This window comes from Corvus moneduloides, chromosome 1 (genome assembly GCF_009650955.1).
Source record: "Corvus moneduloides isolate bCorMon1 chromosome 1, bCorMon1.pri, whole genome shotgun sequence".
NCBI lineage: Eukaryota > Metazoa > Chordata > Aves > Passeriformes > Corvidae > Corvus > Corvus moneduloides.
This window is the reverse complement of record NC_045476.1, coordinates 23,595,188-23,617,361: the sequence shown is the minus strand read 5'-3', so window position 1 is coordinate 23,617,361 and position 22,174 is coordinate 23,595,188. Positions and strand designations below refer to the sequence as shown.

The 22,174-nt window shown below is 43.8% G+C and overlaps 1 protein-coding gene across 1 annotated transcript in view; it reads right to left on the bottom strand.

Moving 5' to 3' along the window:
• Nucleotides 1-6,904: 6,904 nt before the first annotated feature.
• NFATC1 (nuclear factor of activated T cells 1) overlaps nucleotides 6,905-22,174 on the bottom strand; it is a 102,340-nt gene continuing 87,070 nt past the window's right edge. Inside the window, 1 exon segment of the mRNA XM_032101847.1 lies at nucleotides 6,905-9,467. Within this exon segment, the coding sequence (XP_031957738.1) occupies nucleotides 9,418-9,467 (50 nt within the window). The 3' untranslated portion in view covers nucleotides 6,905-9,417.

The window sequence follows — 22,174 nt, the reverse complement described above, 5'->3', positions numbered from 1 at the left end:
CCCACAAGTTCAGCCAAACGTCCCCAGTCAGGACGCTTGCATTGCCGATAATCAGCATCTCTGGGCCCAAGAATGCAGCCAGCCAGAGCCTGGAAATCAGTTGGGATGAAAGTGATGCAACTTCACCTTCTCTGAAATCAGCTGGGATGAAAGCGATGCAACTTCACCTCCTTTAAAGAGCCAGGATGGGGCTGAGGGACATGAGCTTTTCCCTTCTGCAAGGCAGCCAAAGGGCAAAGTGTGTAGCACAGCTGATGCACTGACCCTTCTTTGGACTTAAATAAAGCTAATTGTCTTCTACTCCCTTCACCCTTTCTCTGTTTCTTGCACAACATAACTTTGATCGTAAAGCTCTGGAGAAGCAGCATTTTGAGCCCAACTCTCATTTCACTTATTCTGGCATAATTCAGGAATAACTACAGTTGTATTTGTAGAAGATCAAAATCAGTCCAGTTCCTTTTAACTGGGCAAAATTACTGGTCCACAGAAAGAAGAAAATAATCAAAGATGTGAACAATGGAGCCAGCTGAAGAAGGAGATTGCGTTTTCCTCTTCGAAGTTCAGTATTTTTTTTGCTAGTTCTTTATGTGATGCAAAATTTTATAGAAGAAAGCAAAAATTGGAAAATTCCCATCAGCTGAAACTACTTCTGATATTGTCTCCAGTGGCAACTTGTATTATAAGACAGGATGTGGCACTGCTGGGATGTGTGGTTTCACTTATTTCAGAGCACTGACTGAACCCATCAAACGAAGTCAAGTGGGTATTCAGAAAACAGAGCTGAAAAAACACTGCTCTTTTTCCATCCTCATGTGTAAGGTCAGTGGTGAGGAACAGCATCCAGCAGGTAAAACTTGTGTAGCAGGCCTTACTGAGTTACCATGATCAGTCAGCTACAAAGCAACTGGGAGCTAAAAAAGCCCTCCAAGGATAGTGAGAGTCCTGCTGTGACAGCTACCCCTGCAGGTCTGGTTTCAATGCCAACACCACCTGGGAACCCCCAGGGTTCAAACCCCCTCTGCTCTCTGAGGCAGCCGGGGCAGCTGGATCGTCAGGAGCTCGCTGGGATGCACGCACAGCATGCGACGTGCTGACAGCACAGCCAGTGAATGGGGGAAGCTGTGGATGTGGTGCCTTGCCAAAGGGTGTCTGCCTGCCAAACTACAGGCAGCCACGCTGGGAGAAGATGGGAGGAGAGAGGAACCCCAGGCACTGACTGGGTTTATCTTCCAGCTGAGAATTGGTCCAGATTAACTGAATGTGTGACCACAGAGGCTTAAACTCATTCCTCATCATGGTTACGAAGCATGGCTGTGAAGCACAAGAAATGCTAGAAACAAAGATATTTAGAGCCTTCACACAGTACAGTCCAGTGCTGTGTCATGTGACTCACTGGGTTGAGCAAATGAGAGGCTTTATGTGCAGTCAGCCCTCTTAAGCACAGAGAAGGCCCAGGGAGGCTAAAATCTTAATTTCTTGAATCAAAAGATCCCAAAGGGTTTTGACCAAATGCCATGCCAGGTGCTGGGTCCACACCAGTTCTGCAAGAGCTCAGCAGCAATCAGGAGTGTGTTTGAGGGAGCCGGTGGCAGGAGAGGTCCCCGGCACTGGGAGGCAAACACAGGTACCCTCTGCTCTTCTGAAAACTGCCCTCAAACCGGGGAGGCCCGACTGAGGCAGCCACAAGAGTCTGGATAAAGCACCAGCTTTATGTAAACCACAAACCCCAGGGCCAGGCCGCCTCAGTGTCTTTCCTTTCAAGCTGAGCAGTTCAGACACATTAAACTGATACAGATCTGCCTCGAAAGAAAAGGCCTTTCTGTGTTTTCCATCACCCAGCACGGGCGGCCGGTGGGAGTGACACCCTGCAAAACTGTGCTGTGATCTGCACCGGGACCAAAGTGCGTCAGCAGACACGCACACCGTGTCTGTTATCCCACACTTCACAACGCTGGCTGTGAAGAAAGGAAATGGGGGTTTCGAGTCAACCACTGGGCCAGTAGGTAGCAGTGATGAGTGATGTGCCAATCCTGGGCTTGACCACTGCTTTAGAGCTCAGATTGTGCACTTGAGTCACCAAAAATGCACATCCTTCAGCCACAAAAATGTTAAAACGTAATACATAACACAACGTATTATGTAAGAAGTTATTTAACACTATTAGTCAATCAAGTAACTCTGTAGACCTATAAAGCTCATACAGATCATGTGCATTGGAACCACAAATATAACAATAATTTTCCATTATTATTTTTAGCACCGAGTTTTATTTCTTTATTTATTGTTTGGTACACGCACATATTTTAGAAAGAGAAACATTTTTTTCTGCATCCAAGCCTTTATGATGCTCTTTACTACGTGACAACCTGCTTCACAAACACATCCTGCTAATGCAGTGGTCCTGGCCCTCTTGGTCACTGGCAGAAATACCAAGGGACTGGTCTGCTAAAGGCAGCATGCCCCTCTGCAAGCTGGGATCACTGCTAGAGATGCTCTGGCACCTTGTGCCTACAAACATTGCCAGAGGTCCCCGGTGCCTGCCAGCTTATACTGAAACAAGAAGAGTGTCACCATGGAATCATAGAATGGCTTGGAAGGGAGCTTAAAGCTCATCTAGTCACAGCCCTCCTGCCATGGGCAGGGACACCTTGCATTAGACCAGGTTGCTCAGAGCCCCATCCAGCCTGGCCTTAAACACTTCCAGGGATGGGGCATCCACAGCTTCTCTGGGCAACCTGTTCCAGTAACTCACCACCCTCACAGCAAAGAATTTCCTCCTAGTAACAGGGAGGTTCAAGCAATCACCTGCCCTGAGGGTGGCCCTGGGATGAGCCAGGTGCTTCATCACTGTGCTTCAGCGGGCTTGTAGCGCTCAATGGGAGCAGCCCCCAAGTGCTGTCTCAGCCCTCTGGCCCATTCCCTCGCATTATATGGATTAAACCCTGAAACTATTGATTTTCTAATTTGTGAGTGAGAGTTTTCTCATCTCATTTGCCTCTCTTGAAACTGGCTTTCTAAAGCATCAGTGGCAACGTGCACTGCAGGGAAAACCAAACCAGAAACTCCTACACTGGTCTGAGTGTTCGTGTAGATGCTCAGTTATTTGCATGGCTGGGGTCACCAGTCAGGGGAGGGGCTGCACCAGAGAACCCCTGAAAAAACCCAGTGCCTCCTTCTCCCAGGGGCACTTCCCTGATGAAAGTACTTTGCTCTTGAAGACAAGGAGGGACAGGGAAAGAGTGATGGGATTCCCCCTTCCACACCTTCTCTGCCCAGACCACACTGCTCAATTGGAAAGTTAAAGAAAATAGATGAGTTTTCATACACCCACCTCTGCAGACTCATCCTGCAAGTCAGGCAGAGTTTGTTCTCCCTCCCTCCCACGCATCGCCTCTGCTGCTCAGCCTTGGCCCTGGAGCCCCCTCTCCCATCTCCCCCCCCCCCGCCCCGCTCCTGGGTGGAGAAGGCACCATAAACCCACTTTAATTGCTCTGACCAGCATGGTCTCCCTGGGGCACGTCCCAGGGCCACGCTGGCACCGGGTTTGTTTCCACAGGTGTGCTGAATTGTGGCCGTTCTCAGCCCCCGCCCGGCCAGCCCACGCTCAGCCCCGGTGGGGCAGTGCAGCCAGGGCCCCGTGGCTGTGCTGTGGTGGGTCTCCCTTCCCTGCCTGGCTGACGGCGCTGGGAGGGAAAGGCTGTGGCTCCTGCTGCCTTCTCAGGAAGCTGCCGGAGCCATCACGGTGTGCCGGCAGGGCACACGGGGTTCAGCACCAGAGGAGTGGCTCTCCATGCATGGGGTGGGAGAAAAGCACAGGAGTAACTCATTATATACACCAAAAGGTGTCGGCTTAATTTAGTGTCGTCATCTGACCAGGGCTGATTTGTTTTGTAAAATAAAATGTACAAAAAACTTGTGGTAAAAATAATGATGAAGAGATTGCCATGAGGATGAGAAGCTGGATCAGCTCAGCCCAGGCAGGAGCCCTGGAAAGGGTCCAGGGAGGCAGGAAAGATCCATGAGGAGTTTCCTGCAAAGAAACTGTTCAAGAAATTGGGCAGAGGCAGTGTACATGTGACGCCTGTGCAGCTCTGCTTGGGTGGAGAGGGAGCCGTTCTCTGGGAAAGCAGCCCGTTCTGGAGATTTGGAGGGGAGCGAGGGGAAAAGAAGGTGCAGTCTGGATCAACCTGATCCAAAATAATATGTGGTTTGTATTTTCTAAGTAGAAAATTAAAGAAAAAAGGACCCCAAAAAAAGTAAGTAGAGCAAATCATTTCATGTTGGAGGAAATGTAATTTTTCCTATTAAAAACCAAAACATACCAGACCAGAAAACTCCCAGATTTTGCAGTTAAAAGATTCCTGACATGCACTGAAATATTTTCTGGTGAGGCCCAGAGGTCTATCCTCCCCCGTAGTACCATGAAGCTGGTGTTATTGCAATGCCCCCCAGCTGGATGGGAACATCATCACACTGAGTTTTGGGACGCCACACCATGTGTGTTCTTGGAAGTTTTGCAGCTCTGCCACCAATACCCACTGCCAGTGTTTGCTTTGTTACTCTGGACCCAAAAGCTCTCCATCAGCATCACTGGAAACAGGATGGGTACAGGAGCTACGAGTGCGAAACTAATTCAGAAGAGGTGCTGGAAACTGATGCTGACAGCATCTTTGGAAACTCTTTCCCCAAGCTGAAAAAAAAGGATTTCCTAAAATGATTGAAAACGAACTTGCCACATCTGCAAAGAGTGGCTTGTGGGTTATCTGTCCCTGAAAGTAGCTAAGGAAGCGCTACAGTCAGCAACTTTTCAGTTTAAATGACAACTGCTAATGTGCCCATGGGTGATGGCAAGTTCCAGGTACAATACCAGTTGTCTTAAATCCTGAAAACACAAACATTCGAACTGTGAAAGCTCTACAAGTTTGCACAGTACAAAAAGACAGTCTCTTTGGCCAAAAAAAAGCTAGTTTTGGAATCAAGGACAACCTGTAATTAAAGCCAACAGTATGAGGATCTGTAACTGATCTGCTCAGAACAAATTATTTGGCTACCTGAAGAGAATCAAAACATTTTTATTTTTTTGGAAAGAAGCACAAAGAAGAAAAATACTTAACTTGTTGAGAAAGGAAATTGTATGGGCAAACTAAAGAAGGCAAAAGCTTGACCTCTATATTGGACAAGTGTGTGTAAAGGTGGAGAAGAGAGGACTCAATTTAGTTTGATGAACAATCCAACCACTGCTTATGACATAAAATTAGACTCTATGTTTGAAAAAGAGCTACAGAAACCAAGACGATTTTATGCCATTGACCTTAACACTCCTCTGTAATGTACTTGATGAGGGGGATTTTGTTTTATTTTTACTGAGACAAATTCAATAGATTTACAGTGATGAATGCAATAAAATTATACACATGGTGAAGGAAAGCTTAGCTTCAAGGCAGTATAACTCTGTCCAAGAAACTCAACTCCTTGAAATTTGCCATTTTCAGCTGGAAAGGAAAAGTCTCAAAGGCATGACTCCAGCAAAGGCTATTTAGTCAAACAGTACCAGATGGATGTGTGGGATTCACCTTCTGCTTTGGTTATGAATGAAAGTAGTCAGTTAGGAGATCGCTGAAGGCTGTTTTTGCCTGGAGAAGTCTGGTCAAGATGCGGTTAACATAGCTGTGCTTGGGTCTGCTGTGCTTTGAGTGAAGGATGTGTGGAAATGAGAGGGAACGGAAGCTCACAGGAGGCCAGGTAACACAATGACTGAAGTATGCTGCTCGGGTGAATTCAGCTTGTGACATTTTGCTTTGATACAAAGTGCCATAGTCTCCAGGAGAATTTGCGACTGAGTTTTCAGTATTTTCCTTTTTCCAGGAACCTCACCAACAATACAGCTCATGCTGTCCATGAGGCACAAATATCACTATTTCCACCCTCCAGAGTGGGAAGCAGAGAAAGAGTCCTTTGACTAATCTCTGAAGAGCTGGGCCATATCTGGGTTTTGATGAGCTTGGCGAATCTGCCTCTCTTTAAATGGCCAGGGGTTGGGTACCAGCCCCAGGGAAGACAGGTGTGATGGACTGAGCAGGCAGTGACACCTCATACTCATAGGAAGAGAAGCCCAAGGCAGAGCAAGGTCTTCTTTCAACAAAGACTTCAACGCATACTTGTGTCTCCTTCTCCTTGAGGAATTTTGGAATGGTTTTTAAGTGCTTATGTAAACTCAGACTGCTGTGGTAGGCATGCTTGTATACTTTTCAACTTTTCTCTTTAGCCCATCAGGTGTCAGATGTTGGTACATACAGAAGCACCACCTCATGAGTTGATAGAAGCCCAGAGCTGGTGTTCAGCCCAGCTTTGACAGAGCTGACACTCTCCTGTCGCCCCTTCTCTTCCGGGGCAGAGCAGTGAGGGGGTTCAGGGAGCGGGACACATCATACCGATCAGATCCATCTATCACATCATAGGCAGCTGGTGGCCAGCCCTCCCCTCACAGGGCTACCAAAGCCTCCAGTCCAACAAAAATGCCTCTTGTATCTACTGCACTGAAGGCCACAGATCCCAAGCCTACCCTTAACAACCCACACGTTTCAGAAATAGTACCAGGCAGAGCAAAAGAAACTGTTGTCCAAGCAATGTGCTCAGATGCCAAGTACTTTGTTGCATGATTAATAAGGTAGCTTGTTTCACCACTTAAAATTCATCCAGAGGGTTTTTTAATAGTCAGAATCATCCCTGCAAAGGTATTTTTGAATGCACCTATTTTTGCACGTACCTAAGCTCCAAGTTCAGAGTATTGTGGCTTTTTGGTTTTGCTTTGTTTTCAAAAAGGTTGATGAAAACCATTTTCCTAAACTGACAGCAACAACCATAACACATGTACAGAAACAAGATAGCAGTCTCATACAGCAAATATTTCTGCTTTCATTTTTATTTTATGAATACATATACAACAGATGCATAATCTTCCATTATCCAGGCTTAAAGGTAACAGGTTGGGATCTTTTTTTTTTCCAAAATAGCTTAAAAAGGAAAATAAAAATCAGAATGAAGGAGCTGCAACATAGCCAAACCATACATTTGAAAACTCTGCTAAAATTACTGCTGAAATGTGTCTCTGTGTGTGTGTCTCTATTGTCCCGCATGGTTAAAGCCTCACCCAAGGTATTTAGTATATGAATAAAAAATGCTTTGGCATAATCAGAGATTCCTCCATGCACAGTTTATTGACATTTCTGAAATAATGAGAGAATAAAATCTGAGGATTATATCATATACAATTTCCTCCTCTTGGGAGCAATGTCTTTAAATGCAGTGGGGAAATGAAGAGGAGTCTGTTGACAAGAGACTTTGCTTCCATACTAAGATGGTTATATTAGCAGGATGCAGCAGGATGCAAGCAGCTTCATATAGAAGAGATGGAGAGATATATGTATATAATGTAAAAATGCTATTTTATATGAGAAAAGAAGATTTTTCAAGATAACATAGAATGAACCACTCTAAGACTAGCTTCCAGCAAAACATTTTGCTTTATTAGTTCTGTTTTCTAGCTACAAGTCAAGCTGACATCTGTCGAGCTTTTTAACTTTTCATATGGCAGTCTATAAGAAACGTTTCATGCAACGTCTACAACGCTAAATACAGGGTAAATAATTGGGATTAAACAGGTGAGGAATAACAGACTATTATAAGGACCAGTAAAAGCATATTATGTACATAGAGCCATATTATATTCTCATGTCTTCACAGTAATGTGCAAATGTGACAAATATGGCTTTCATTTTTTTTTCCTAAAGAAAGTAAGACATAATTATACAGAATAATGTTTTAAAACACTTAGTTGGATTTCACCTTTTTGTGAAACCTGTTCAGTCTTCATTGCATCGGGGTTAAGGAGCCACCCCAGTTCGGGGGTGTAGTTTGGGTGTGTTTCCAGGAGGGGGCACAGATTCCTAAGGCACAATATTAATGTTAAACATTTTTAATTTAAAGTCATGCTATTTTAGTTTAGTTTAGTTTTTATTTTATTTTTATGTTGTTTTTTTTTTTTTTTTGGTTATGTGAAGTAATAGGTCGTTGCTAGTTATATAATAAGCAGTTGATTGTAAAAAATACAATGTTGAAGCCTACACTACATGCCTACCTGTAGCTCCAGGAACGTTAGCTAATCTGAAAACATACTATACAGCGCCACATGTGAAACCAAGGTGGGTTTTTGGTAACATCCTTTTCCATACACGTAGCAGAGAGTTATAAGGCTTCTGCGGAATAATAACATTATAACTGAACAAATATTTTACACTCTTCCATAATGGTATTTACAGTTACTATAACTCATATTCTGGCATTTGGTAAATAACATGTATCTTGTATGCATCCTTCTTGCCTATCTAAAGTGCTTGCTTAACTGCGTGAGGAAAGAAAATGCATACCTGCTTTAGGTGCAACAAACCCTCAAAAGAAGTAGCTGAAATATTTGCTGTGGATTTGAAATGCATTCTCAGAAATTGAAATTATTGCTAAATTCAGTGCCCTTACTAGGCAATCATCTATATTATTTGTCATATATAAATATATGCATATATACTAGTATGTATGTACATGCATACACATTCATCTATCATGTAAAAGATAGATTTCAATTTTTTGTCCATCAACCTTTTTTATTTTGTGCTATTCAACTCACTTGTGCTATGACAGAAGCCGGATCAAAATCAAAATCTTAACCATGCTACTACTACCGACCCTATGATTCATTAGCACATAATAAAGACAATATGCAAAAGAAAGCTGAGATGATGATGAATCAGGAGGCTTTTGAAATGCACTGAGAATAAGGCAATAGGCTGTACATTACAGCAGAAGAAAAGCTGAGGAAATTCTGGAATTCATAAACGTGTCTTACTGGAGTCGGGATTGCTCTCCCTACTCTGCTGCAGAGTCCTATGCTTTTTTCCAATATCACTCTCCAGAAACCAAGCTCTAGAGTTTCTGCACCTACCAACACTTTTAATGGTAGCGAATTCAAAGCTTATTAAAAATGCCCTGATGCCACAACCTGGTAAAATAAGGCACTTCCAGGGCTGTATTTCAGCGGTGCCGTGCCAAAAGGATCAGCATTGGGAAGAAGCGCTCAGATTTTGCTGAGTTTCCTAGTTTTGTCCCACGAAATGCGCCATCTTGGAGTGTATCCCTCTTCTCTCTTCTGAGATGATTTTCTTTAAAAAAAGCTGTTTCATCAGTTGATGTTGAGGAGCTACTTCTTTGTAAGCAAGAGGTAAATCTTCAGTTCCTGACATTCATTAAGGTGGAAGATCAGAGTGGTACCAGGCAACGTCTTCAGTTCATTCGGCATCTCCCGACTTGAAGTGACGCGCCAGCCAAGTCAAAAGTGTGTATTTCATACCAGGCCCACACTGAAAGCTACGAGTGGACATTGGTACTGGAAAGGTCATTCCTTATAATTTCATTTACTGCAAAGAAAGAAGACAAGAAAAGGAATCGATTAGTATCCCACTGCTGCAGGCAGTTCTCCTCAGTCCATAACCCCCCCGAGCTCGCACTCGTTCCTTGACAGCTTCAGTACAGTTCTGAACAGTAAGTGTGACATCACCAGGTAGCTTGTGCAGGCTGATCACAGTGCAAAACCAGCAGCATTAACCAAGGTTATTAACATGCTAAATACCATGTAAAACCGGGCCTCACAAGAACAGCAGCATCCTGGATCCTTGACTGCATCAAACATACTTAACATTTCAAACTGGCTGCAAGTAAAACATTCCATTTGCTCTAGAAAACTGCCTCAGAAATGTAAAGCCAGGAGGACCGCAGGAGATCCTAGAATAATCTACTCCATAAAAAGAGCTGCTTGGAATGTATGTTAGCCATGGTAGGTACTGGTGGCAGAAAGCCGCGAGTCACTGAACCTGGGTATGTGCAGCTGCAATGCCTAGATAGAATACAACTTCACATGCTGATTTTTTCCACTGTGGGTTGATATCAGGAAAAAAAAAAAAAAAGAAGAGAGGAAACTGCTGCATGCTTGCCCATTCCCTGGAGCTGGTAACATGTTTAAATAAATACCCTCCTTTCGTGGTGATCACACGTGGACATGCACTCTTTACTTCTATCCACACAAACAGATGAGAGGGACAAACAAGTTAAAAAAACTCTCTTGGCAAGAGTCAGAGGAGAGAATAAACAAGGTCTGCTATCTCAGCATCAGCCAGTCAGACTGCATCTCCACTGACAGTGTTGTTTTCTTTATTCACAAGTCTTCTTTCTTTCTTTTCCCCCTCCCCTGAAGATCATCAAGCAACACAGTTTCCCACACTCCAATTATGTCCATGTGATTTTTGGCAGATGGACAGGAAATGACTGAACCTGGCAAAGGTCATCAACAGTGGACTACACAGCATCCCTTTTATTTCCACTCTACCTCCCTACAGCAACTGCCACCACCTGATTTACATGAAGATTAGCAAAATGCCATCAGCAGGGCTATCACTGCTTCTGAGTTTCCCTAACATTGCCAGGAGTGGGAAACACGTGCCCACGTCATGGAAGCACCACAGAAAAGCCTGCATTTTCCTTTCCTTGTGGGCTGCTTTTCACAGTAATCCAGATAACTTCATGTGTTTACTGGAAAAGACCAAGCCTGTCTAAAACCAGCTTCCTGAAGCAATTAGTTGGGTATGTTTGGTGTTGGTTTTTATGGCCTGTTTTTTTTTTTTTTCCTGCAGACCTATTGCCCACTTAGTAATTGCAGCACATGAATCAGTCAGGATTTGTGTCACAGGTCCTGGCCACCAAAACCAATTCTACCAATGGATACACACACCATACTTCAGAAAGGAAATATCAGTTGCATTTGTAACAATCTATTTACAGCAGCAAACTAAGAAGTATGGAAACGAGCTGTGAAAAGACAAAGCAGTTCTTCCTCTTGAAAGTGCTGTGGAGTTCATCTTTAGTATTACCAAACAGCAAAAACAAATTCAAGCAGCAAGCCCTGCACTGAGGCAAAGACTGCTCTGCATGCATCCAAACCTAGCCACAAGTGCCGCCCCATTTCCATGTGGCCAGACTCCAGACAGCTTTAGGACTGAGTCTCTGCCTTGAATGCAAACAGCACACTTCTGTGGAATGATTCTTCCATGATGCTTTTGTAAAGATAGCTTCTGTGATAAACTTTTCAAGGCACTCCTGGGTCTGCATCAAAACCACACAGTGATACCTTTGTGTTTTATGTGACAATGAAAACAAATCCTCCTACTGGCCAGGCAGTGTCATAGTTTTGCTAACTTTCTCTCAAAGCTTTTGTTACATCAAATAAAATTAAGATACTAGTCAGGGCTATCCTCACTCTTTGTACAGTTACTTAGTGCTTACAAACATTAAATAATGAATCTTCACAGTGCTTCTGTAAAATGTGAATATAAACATCACTGGTACTTCAAGGGGACAGAGAAGTGGAAATGCGAAGGACCTCCCCATCTCAGTCAGGATTAGCACCAAGGCATCTCAAATCTGTGACTAATGCTGTAGCATGTGCTGAGTTATTCTTGCTTGATTCTTTCAGTAAAACTTTCAAAAACAACAGCCTCAGCCTGCCAGCCCACACTTTCCCCTATTAAAGCATGTAGCAAAGGTATTTTGGAAGCAACTTGATGACATGAGCCAAAGGTCCATCTCCAAAACCAGCTAAGGCCCTCAAGAGGCTGCCCCTTCCAGTCACTCCAGGTACCCTTAGCTGATCCTCTGTCACTTGAGTACTGTAGGATACGTCTTACTCCACATATGACATGAGTTCTTTCAGCTGGGAACCCACCTGCCTTGCCTCAGCCTATGAGACCATGGTGCTCCTTCGGTCACACTCTCCCCATCTCTCAGCAGCCAAATCAGTCTGTCCCCAGCCGAAATCACTCGTACTTTGTTATTGACTCACAGCAGTTTATTGTTTGTTTTTATTTTATACTACTTTCTTAAGAGAGGTGGACTTCTGCTACCTTGATGAGTAAGCCTGGTGTCCTCATGTTACAACATGTGGCAGCTGTTCAACAACAGTCACTAGACAACGTCACCACGGACTTGGGAGACAGCTGAACCTCAACCCAAGTGCACCCATTGCCACCGGATGAAACAATCAAACGGGGCCAAAACTACCAAGAGGACACTCAACATCTCTCTCCTCCACAGTGATCTGTGGAACAGTGTGGGTCAGACACAGCTCTCTATTTCACTTGCTTGTTTTCCCTTTACCCACTGCAGTGTCAAAAATGCAAAAAATTCCCAATAATGCAGTGGAAAAAACCTGCAGAGAGGTACAAGGGTGCACGCAAAAGGCCCAGGTGGGGGAATACATGGCAGCACAGCGGATCTTGCAGCAGACCGCTAGCAGAGATGAAAGGGGAAGTGTGATGTGAGTGGGCTTTCCCTCACTGCCCGCTGAGGCACCTGAGGCTGCAAGGAAAACCCTCTGGTGGGTGGGAATGGGGGGAACCAGGAGGCAAGCGCATGTGAAGTGTGCTGGGTGATGCTTGCTGGGTTTGGCTAGAAGGATGCTTCCCGCCACCCCCAACTGCATGGTCCAGCACTCCCATGAAGACTCTCCACATTTTTTATTTCTGATTTCTGGGAAATTTGCTTCCTTTCAATACTCCAAAACATGTTAACATTTTTGTTGCATGTTAGGAAATGTTTTATTTTGCATCAAATGGAATGTCTTGGAATGTTTTGTTTGACCCCGAACTGATTTTTCTTTTGTTTGGCAAGAAAACATCAATATTCTTCTTGTAGGCTGACCCAAGATTGTCCTTCCCAACAGCAAATCAAACCCTCTGTTACTGAAGAATGGTTCTGCTGAAGCATCCTGTGTGCCCATTCACACCAGTGTCACAGCTACCACTACTGTCAGTTCTTTGGGAAAGAGCGTAAGAACCAGCACACCTGCAGCGATGCTTTTTCTAGTACACTTTTGCTCGGCTGCAGGACTTAATGAGCCAGAGGTCTGCATCCTTGCTTCTAGTGAACTTTGATGAACTTTCTTCCATTAAGTTTTATAATAACCTTCTGAACCTGTTTTGGCCTTCATGTTTCCTGTAGCAATGGGTTCCACAATGTACAGATGTGAGGGTGGAAAAAGCATTCATTTTTTCTGTTTTAAATTTGTTTATTGTAAATTTAATTCATGTTTCAAGTAAATGAGCTGACTGTTCCCTGTTCACTATCTCCTTTGCCATCTATCCCTTTGGTATTCTCAGAGCTCCACTTGATCCTGCAGGACCACTGCAGAACTTCCCAGAGAGGCAAAATCTGATCAGGCAGATAAAGTAATTGGCATTTTTCTCTTAGCTCTCACCTTTGTAACAAAATATTTATTATGTAGTTAAGGAGAATCAGCTGGTTGCAGACTTGAATGCTCAAGTTTTGACTTACAAACCCATTACTATTACAAGAGGATTGTATGTGCTTCACAGAACAGCAGTATTCAGTGCAAGCAGTATTTTGGCCCAGGTTTGAGTTTCATTCCTAAAGCAAACGCTGGTCTTTGATTCCCCAGCTGCTTGGATACACATCCATTCATGTCTGCAGTACCATTCCAGCAGTAGCTGGGTTTTGAATAAGCACAACATTCTTCAAAGAAAGGTTGCAATGGCTTTACACTCATTTTTAAAACAACATAACCTGAGTACTAACAAAGACCTGTTTTATAACCACGACAGATGAGATCCAAATAATTATCCAGCTCGTTGCAGGCCCTACATACAGCTTAGCAGCAGATCTGGAATAGCATGCAAGATGTTTAATCTTCAAGGCCTAGAGTAGCACAACACTTCCCTTAAAGCACCAGGTTGATCCCTATCAGACCAAACAGCTGAGTACTATGATTTACAGCACCTTTGTCATCAGATTTTTTTTTTCACTGTTTTTCTGCTGGCTTTGGGGTAGGAGGCCACTGTCGCTTTCACAGCTAACACCTACAGTTCCCCACAATGCCTTCTCTCAACTGGTATTTTCCATTGTCATGTTCAGCTTTTCCACTGACAGAAAAGGCAAAAAATAATAATGCTGAGAAATGCAGGTAACACGTGACCTCTCTACCTGTCAAGGCTTCTGAAAGAGGAACCTTTCCTTTGCTAAACAGCAGATGCCACAGTAGCAGGATGTGGTGAGCTGTTACCCCACATTTTAGTTTAACATGGAGTTTTTTCCTCTTGTATTTAATTTTGCTTTGAAATGCCCTTGCAATGGAAATTTCTGCTTTACTAATTAGCAAAATCAGTGTCTTACCAATGCACCAGTTTGGGTTCCTGCATGGAACAGGACAACCAGATATATCTGTACAAATGTGGGTTCCATATATAGATGTGAACTTCATAGGAAATGTAATATTTTTAACATTTAGTGGCTGTACATGGATTCCATCAACTGGCAAAACTTTAACTTTCTGCAGATTTCTTCTTTCCTTGCATCTGACTACTGATACGGGTAACAATGTGGCCTTTTGTTTTAACAAAATACCTGTTCTTCCGAGACAAAGTTCTGCCTTCCAGCTCAAATCAGAGCAAAGAAATTACAAGGTCAGTGGTGCAGGGAGTAGGGAGAGGGCACATGCATGGGGTGTCAGTCTGGAAGACTTCATACTCCTAAAGGTGAATGTCCCCCAAGAGTCTGAAAAAATGGGTAGTGAGCTGAGAGCCATGTTCAAACTCACAATTATGAAGAGCTGAGTCTACAGTTTTGTTGGTGAATGGTATCAGTTTGAAAACATGACCCATTCCTTTTCACTTTGCAAGCAGTAACATTAAATCTCCATCTTCTGGCTGGATTAAGTTGCTGTCTTGTCACACATGTGGATGTCAAAGACCATTGTTCCCATGACTTCAATCCATGTCAGCAGGAGCCCAGAAAGGCTTGCACAAAGGAGACTGAGTAGTGGAACTCTAGATTGTATTTACTGTTGCGTCCCTTTATGATGCACTCTTCTCTCCCACAAGTGAGCTTCATGGCTCTCCACTCCACTCCTTTTTAATAGACTGAGGTATGATAAGAGTTTAGGCAAAAGGGCACTCAGAGGTTCTGCACTGAGCTGACACCTTGTGATTCACATGTCCCTGTTCCCCTGTAAATAGCAATGGCATCAACTCAGCTCCTTCAGGATGGTTTTTGGTTTCCTTATCAATAGAAAGTGCCACACGGCATGTCCCAAGACATCCAGGCATTCAGGTTCACATGAAGCTTCTATCCACGGCTGACTAACCAACCTTTGCTCATTACTTCATGTCCACCTGTGTCTGCTGGGGACCACTGCCTCTAACATGGAGCAGAACCGAAGACAAGGGGCTGAGATGCCGTAACGCTCTCTTGATGAAAATGAACGAAAGCAGCCTGCTCTGACTGGTTCTCACGGTGTGGAAAATACAAGTAATACCAGCTGCACCTTTCAAGCTATATGTATGGAAAGCCTGCGGTAAAGTCATGCTCCGATTCTGCCATGTCTGGACAATAATGCTTCATCTTTCAGATGGGAGTAACTGCCTAAGCAGGGCAGTGCCATGAGTGGAGACCTCATTTGGACCACGTTTGACACTGGTCAGACTGCACAGCTGTGTCACAGCCTCCAGGAGGCCTGTGGAAGGTTTGAGCAACCTCCAGAAACCAGTAGCAATCCTGAAAGCAAAACTGCCTTGGTTTGGCTCATTGTTTTTGCCTTCTGGCAGAACTCACTAGCTCAGGTCAAGCCTTACATGGGTACAATTACACCGACATCCAGGTCAGGGATCTCTCCACACAGCTCATTACACAGCGTGGATGTACCCACAAGTGCTCTGAATTTCTGCAGTCACTATTCAGCACACAAAGAGAGCCTGGGACACATAGCTCTGGAGTGACTACATGAGTTTTAACGCTGACACCACGCTACCTGTAGTAATGCTTTGTAGTATGACGTTCACTTTGCTGCCTATAATTATTGCCCTCAGATTTTTTCCACCAGTGGAGAGGCCATATCTTGCTCCATAAGGCTACTGTGCTCTCGTATGCCCTTGTTTTAGATGAAATGCAACATATTAGCATCACTGAAGATGAATTCAAAGTTGCAGATGAATGCAGAGGAAGCAGAAATACAGGAGGAAAGTTTCTTTTTCTTATCTCCATGTATGGATTTTGTTTTAAGAGAAAAATGGCTAAATATAATGCATATACAGCGACTAAAAAAATTAAGCTCCTCATATAAACTCCATCCCATGACTAAAACTCTACAGTTTTTATCAGGGTACCTACTTCCTCACTATTAATAAGCATCACTACTTCCTGACATATGAAAGCTGCAACAAACAACATAGAATTGGTACTCACATCACTGAAAAAAGGGTTTTTCTTACAGAAACTCTTTTTTCAAAACTAGTAAGTATTGTCCTGTGAGTAAGACAAAAAATCAGAAAACAGTGATATAAATTCCTGAGGTGCCAGACTGTGATGCAAAACTGTAGATCATATTAAAGCTTACTGAATTAAAAACCAAACCAAACAAGTCTTGTGAAGCAGTGGAAAATATAACTTCACACGTTCCATGAAGAAGTCAGATCTTGTATTACCTCAGGTGTCCTGGATGTGTTTAAACTTTACACTTATTTTTATCTATTTAATCATAATAAGCCACTACCACAGGGCATGCTATTTTTGGAGACAGCAAATAGGACAGTGGAGCAAGTGAGTGACAACAAGTAGCAGGTTTTAATAAAACATGATCCTCCCATAAGAACGTCAGCTTGGCACGATGGATGGCATTGTTGTGCATGACAGCCATTAAGTTTTCCTACCTGCTCTACCCTCTGCCTTACTTAGTTTAACAACCCCAAGTCTCCCAGGGCAGCTGCACTGCGGAGGGCTAATGGGAAAGGTTCCTTGCAGTGTGATGACAGCACTGTGCGGCAGCAATTTAACTGGGGCTCTTGAATACGTGCCCAGGCTAAATGAGTCCCATCCTATCGCACCAAAATTTCTGGGTTTAGATTTTTTTTATCCCTCCCATATGCAGCCCTGGAAATGCCCTGCGTCTCTTGCTCTGCAAACACTTAGGGATGAATTCCCCGGCTGCTGGAAATTAGCGCAGGAATCTGCAGAACTGCAGTGATTTCCAACACATTGGAGTCTAAACTTCAGCTTGTTTTTACTCTCAGTCTGAGGATGGCTGTATTCAATCTGATTTGCCCTTTTTCCTGAAGAATCAGAGACTCAACAGGAATTTCAGGTAGCCCTCACTGAGGCAAGCCTTGCCTGGGGAGATGGGGATTTGGGCTGCACAGAGGCTTCAGGATCTGCCCCAGTATGATGCAAGCCTCATCTGACACACACATACACACACGCGTGAGGGTAAGGCTGGGCAATGAACAAATAAACCACATTGTAACCAAAATGATCTGTTTACGTTCCTAAGAGCATCTGTAAGGGAATCAAAACAGACATATTTTACGTTTTACACAAAATTTCCACACGACAGACAAACTACACAAATGCTACCTAAGGCAGCCAAAATCTGAGATCAGCGCTGCTGGAAGCTTTGTAGGTACCAGTCTGGAAGGAGTAAGGAAGACCAGGCACCCCTTTGCCATCGACAACAGGAATTTGCCCCTGTCATGAGCAATACAGTAAAACAATTGATCCTGGTGAAGAGTTCTCCTTTTCAGTCTAGTGCCCAACAGTGAACAGAGCTGTCAGACCCTGGCATTCCAAACTCATGATTCATGCCCTGAAGCGTGACAAGATTGGATTCAAAATCAAAACAAATTTTAAGCAAATCTGCATTTGCCTATTTTTCTAGCCTCCAGATGTCTCTGACAGTGTTAAATCCTGAATGTAACCAAAATGAAACTTCCTTTTTCTTGTCTTTTTACTCCCATATTCCTGATCCCATCCCTCAAGGTTTGCTGTACCTCACAACTAGCTGTCAACTGAAGCACGGATAACACTTGAGAGTGTGCTCTCGAAGTGTCCTAGGGTTAGAAGAACAAGGTTAAAGCCCACCTGATGGTCCCAAGGGCTGGCAGCTTCCAAGGTTTTACCAGCAGTGAATGGGGAAGAGGGAGTGGGGCTGGACCATGTCACAAAGCTCTGAGCCTGATGCTGAAGGCTGCTACTTGGAGACTTCACACCCTGCCAAAGGAGCATCCCATGTGCAGGCATTCAGCTGAGCACCAGTGATTTCTCTGGGCAGCTGACACCAGCCTTTAGGACCTCACATGGCCATCTGTATCAGGCCAGACCTTTCTACGTAACACAAGAAAGGGCTTTTCTCCAAGTGCTGGAAAAGTGACAGATTAGCTTTAGAAAAAAAGTAATTCTGGGGGTACAGGAGAAAAAAAGGGAGCAGGAAAAGGTCTATAATCTCTATGTCTTACTGATTTCAGAGTCTTAAAAAAGCCAAATAAAACTGAATTTTCTCTATCGATTATACAATTATTAATCTTTTTAGAAGCTTTTCCAACATTGCACATAATGAGCAATTCATCAAAGCATATTAGGTGCCACAGAAGTTGCATTCAATATAAAGGGGTCATTAAGTTTCTTGTAATTGCACATTACTGAAGCTTTCGTTAGTTCTAAATCAAATCAATGGGATGTGCATGTATGCTCTTTAATTGACTTTATGTAATAATAGTGTCGCCCCTAGTGATCCTCTGGAATCCTCCAAAATGAGCCACCTTGCACTGCTGTTCATAAAAAAACAGCTTGTGTGCAGCTGGGCATATCAAATAAAACAAAGAAACAATAAATGGAGGAAAGAAAGAAGCATCTTAGGTCAAACAGCAGTATTTGCTGAGTGCCCTTTCCTTGCCATAGCTAGAGAATGGCCAAGAGACTTGACTCTTCTTCCACTCAACCAGCCTCAAAGTCTGACGGACTTGAGCAGGAGTAACATGGTCTCAACAATGTAAGTGTCCTGGAGAGAGATTAAACATGGTCTATATGATCTTCTTCTGAGCAAGAAGGGTTTGGTTGTCTTTTTTCTTTTTTTTTTTTTTTTTTTTAATGGACCCAACTTGCCCTATTATCATCACCATGATCAACACCTCTTTCCTTTATAGCCCTTTTCATCAGCAAAGTGCATGCCAAACAGAAAAGATCAGTGCCCTTATTCACACCACCCAGTGAAGAGGGCACCTAGGCAGGGACAACAGGAGGATGCCACTGCGCAGACCATACACAACGTGCCTATGGCACACTGCTGGGACACATCTGCACCTTGCCTGTGTGAAGGCTGAGCCTTGTTTGGTAACCTCTGATGCACAGGGGTTTTGCTCGGTCAGATAAAACCATGGCCATGAAGTGACTCAGTGAGCGCCCACATGCTGCTGAATGGAGAGAAAGGCTGGGTGGGGCTAATTAAAATTCTTATGTGTTTGATAAGGGAAAAGAAATCCACCTATGAGCCTGCTGGGGACTAGGCTGGGAAAGGTCACACTAGCTGGGGGAAATCCTTAGGTGATGGAACACAGCTGCTAATCTTCAGCAGTGGGCACAGAAGCAGGGCTGGTTCTGGGAATCTGAACTGGTGGCTGCAAACAGCCTGCAAGAAAATGGATGCAATAAAAAGCCATCATACAAAAAATTTGCTTTTGGCATGATGACCTGGTCACCACCATAATGTGAGCTGTAATGCCACAGGATTTTGTTTCAACCACAGCATCTGTTGCTGGACAACACTGCAGTTCAAAGAGAAGTGCATGTCCTCTTCATCACGGCTCCTTGGACAAGAGCACTAGCAGTGCTTAATGACACTCTTGCATTGGCTTTGTACCACCTTAACTAGAGAAAGACCTTTTCATAACAAAACTCCCATTCGGTTTGGCTGGGAAGGTTTGATCCAAAGGCTGATTTAAGTGGACTCACACTGGAGACATACCAATGCAGCTTGGGCACGATGTGGAAACCCCCAGGTGGGTGTTAGTAGATGCTGTCCCCAGTGTGGAGATGTGGCTGTGAAAGTCACTGCACCCAGACTGTTCCTGGATTCCAGTACTCCTTGGATGCTAAAACCACCTACAGCAAGCATCTCAGATTATAGCAGCTGAAAGAATACTGTTATTTGTACATGGTCCCAGTGTTACAGAGCTGCAAACATGACAAAATGTCTTTTCCTCTTTTCTCCTCTCCCACATGCTGTGCCTAGCTGCAGAATGGCTCAAGCTCTGGCTGGATTGACAGAGCAATGTCAACAGTAAAAACACCACATACGGTTGCAAGAATTCAGTAAGAATCACAGCTGGGCTCCCAGGGAAGACAAAACCGTCCCCCTTGCATCTCAGTGCTTGACACAAGAACCCTGATGATGCTCAGTGCTCTTCTCTAGAGAGGAAATTGATTCTGCCCCAAGAATGAAGCACTGTAAACCTGCAGCCAGCACTAGAGAACTAGGAAAAAGGCACTTGAGAGCAGGTGTACAACACTCATCTCTCAAACACACTTAAGGACCCGAAATTGTATGCAAAATGTTTGCATTACACTTTCCAATCACTCGCAATGTGCAACGGGCTTCTTTTCTGTCTCTTTTTGAGTACCTGGACTTCAAAACCCTTGCTTCTCAATAGCTCAAAAATGACAGGGTGCTTCCATGGCCCAGGCTGTGATCTTGCAGCACATCCAAACGCCAGCAGGAGTTGGCCTGTGCTTTTGAGAGGTGCTCCAGACAACAAAATGAGTGGAAGAACTTTAACAGTAATTCAAGAGGAGCTTTAAAAAATTTATTAATGCTACAATGAAGAAAACTGGCTGCTTTCATGAGATTCAGTCAGGTCAAACCAGCTAATTCAGAGCAGGAGGTAAAAGCATGGAGGCTAACACAGCAGCTTTGGAAAATCCACATAACTACGCATTGCTTGAAGGGGCAGGCAGGGCCCCGCTACCTGGGGAGCTCAGCCAGGACATGCACACCACAGGACCTAGCTGTGGGCATTGTATGTGTGCAACATCTGGCTCTCTTTTCAGAAGCATCCTTCCGACTAGAGCAACCCAGCAAGAATCAGCTCTTGCTGAAGACCCTGTGAACCAAACGCTTTTCAGGCTGGAGCTTTGGGGATATCAAGGACATTCCACTGATGAGATAAAAGCGCAACAAAGGTTTTGATGAAAGGCTGCGCAAATTGATTGTTGTTTGCTCCACACAACAGCCCCTCTGGTGCACCACACCTTTTGTAAAACATAGTTCCATGAAACAAATTATTATCTCTAGTAGCTTCCTTCTACACACATTTCTGAAATACTTTCATTCTGAACTGTTTTGAGAGGAAACATTAAAAAGAATGGAAACCTGGCAATTAATCAGATGGAAACCTTTGTTTCCATTTTACAGAATAGGAAAAAGAAAAGAGAGAATTATAAAAAGAATACCCAACACTAACTGCTAAGTAGGGAAATGAAAGATAAGCAGAGGCCAGGGACTGGGAGCACTGGTGTGCTGCATGCGTTTACCTGCACTTGGACGTGGTTCTAAAGGGTGGGTCAGATCTGTGTTTGCTGTTCTCGTTCAAACCCACATAAACACCTAGTTAGAAACTGGGTTTTGACAGATGAAAATTCTATTTTCTTAAAAACTCACAAAATAAAAACCTTGAAAATTGTCTTTCAAAGCATGGATGAAAGGTTCTCCTGGTCAAGACACAGAGCAAATATTTACAGGTGCTGGGGAGACACTATTTCCTCCCTTTAGGCTTCAACCTAGTGTCTGCCACATAATTTTATCCATTCAGTGATTTTTTTTTCCAGACATCTGCCAAGAGGAAATAACTTCACTGTATTGGGAGTCTGGGAATCCTAGAAAACAATCTTAAATCCATAAAATAATTGAAGTGCAGTTTTACTGAGCTGTTCAGTTCGATTCTGATTTTTACTACAATGTCAACAAGAGTTTAATTTGTTTTAAAGTTTAGGTTCTTAAATCTGAGTGATATACGGTAGTTTACAGCTTGCTGGCAACAGCTACTGTGGAAAAAAAAAAATGGAAAGTGCATATAAAGGCGGTTCTAACTTTGACATTGTGAAAGCAGGGAGCAGTGCCAAAAGCAGCAAACAGCATGGCTTTCCCAATCCTGGCTGGCTTTAGGGACTGCTTGCTATTGACATCAGTCGCTATGGGATACATTTCCCTGCTCTAACAAATCTCATCTGGAGCCTGTAATTA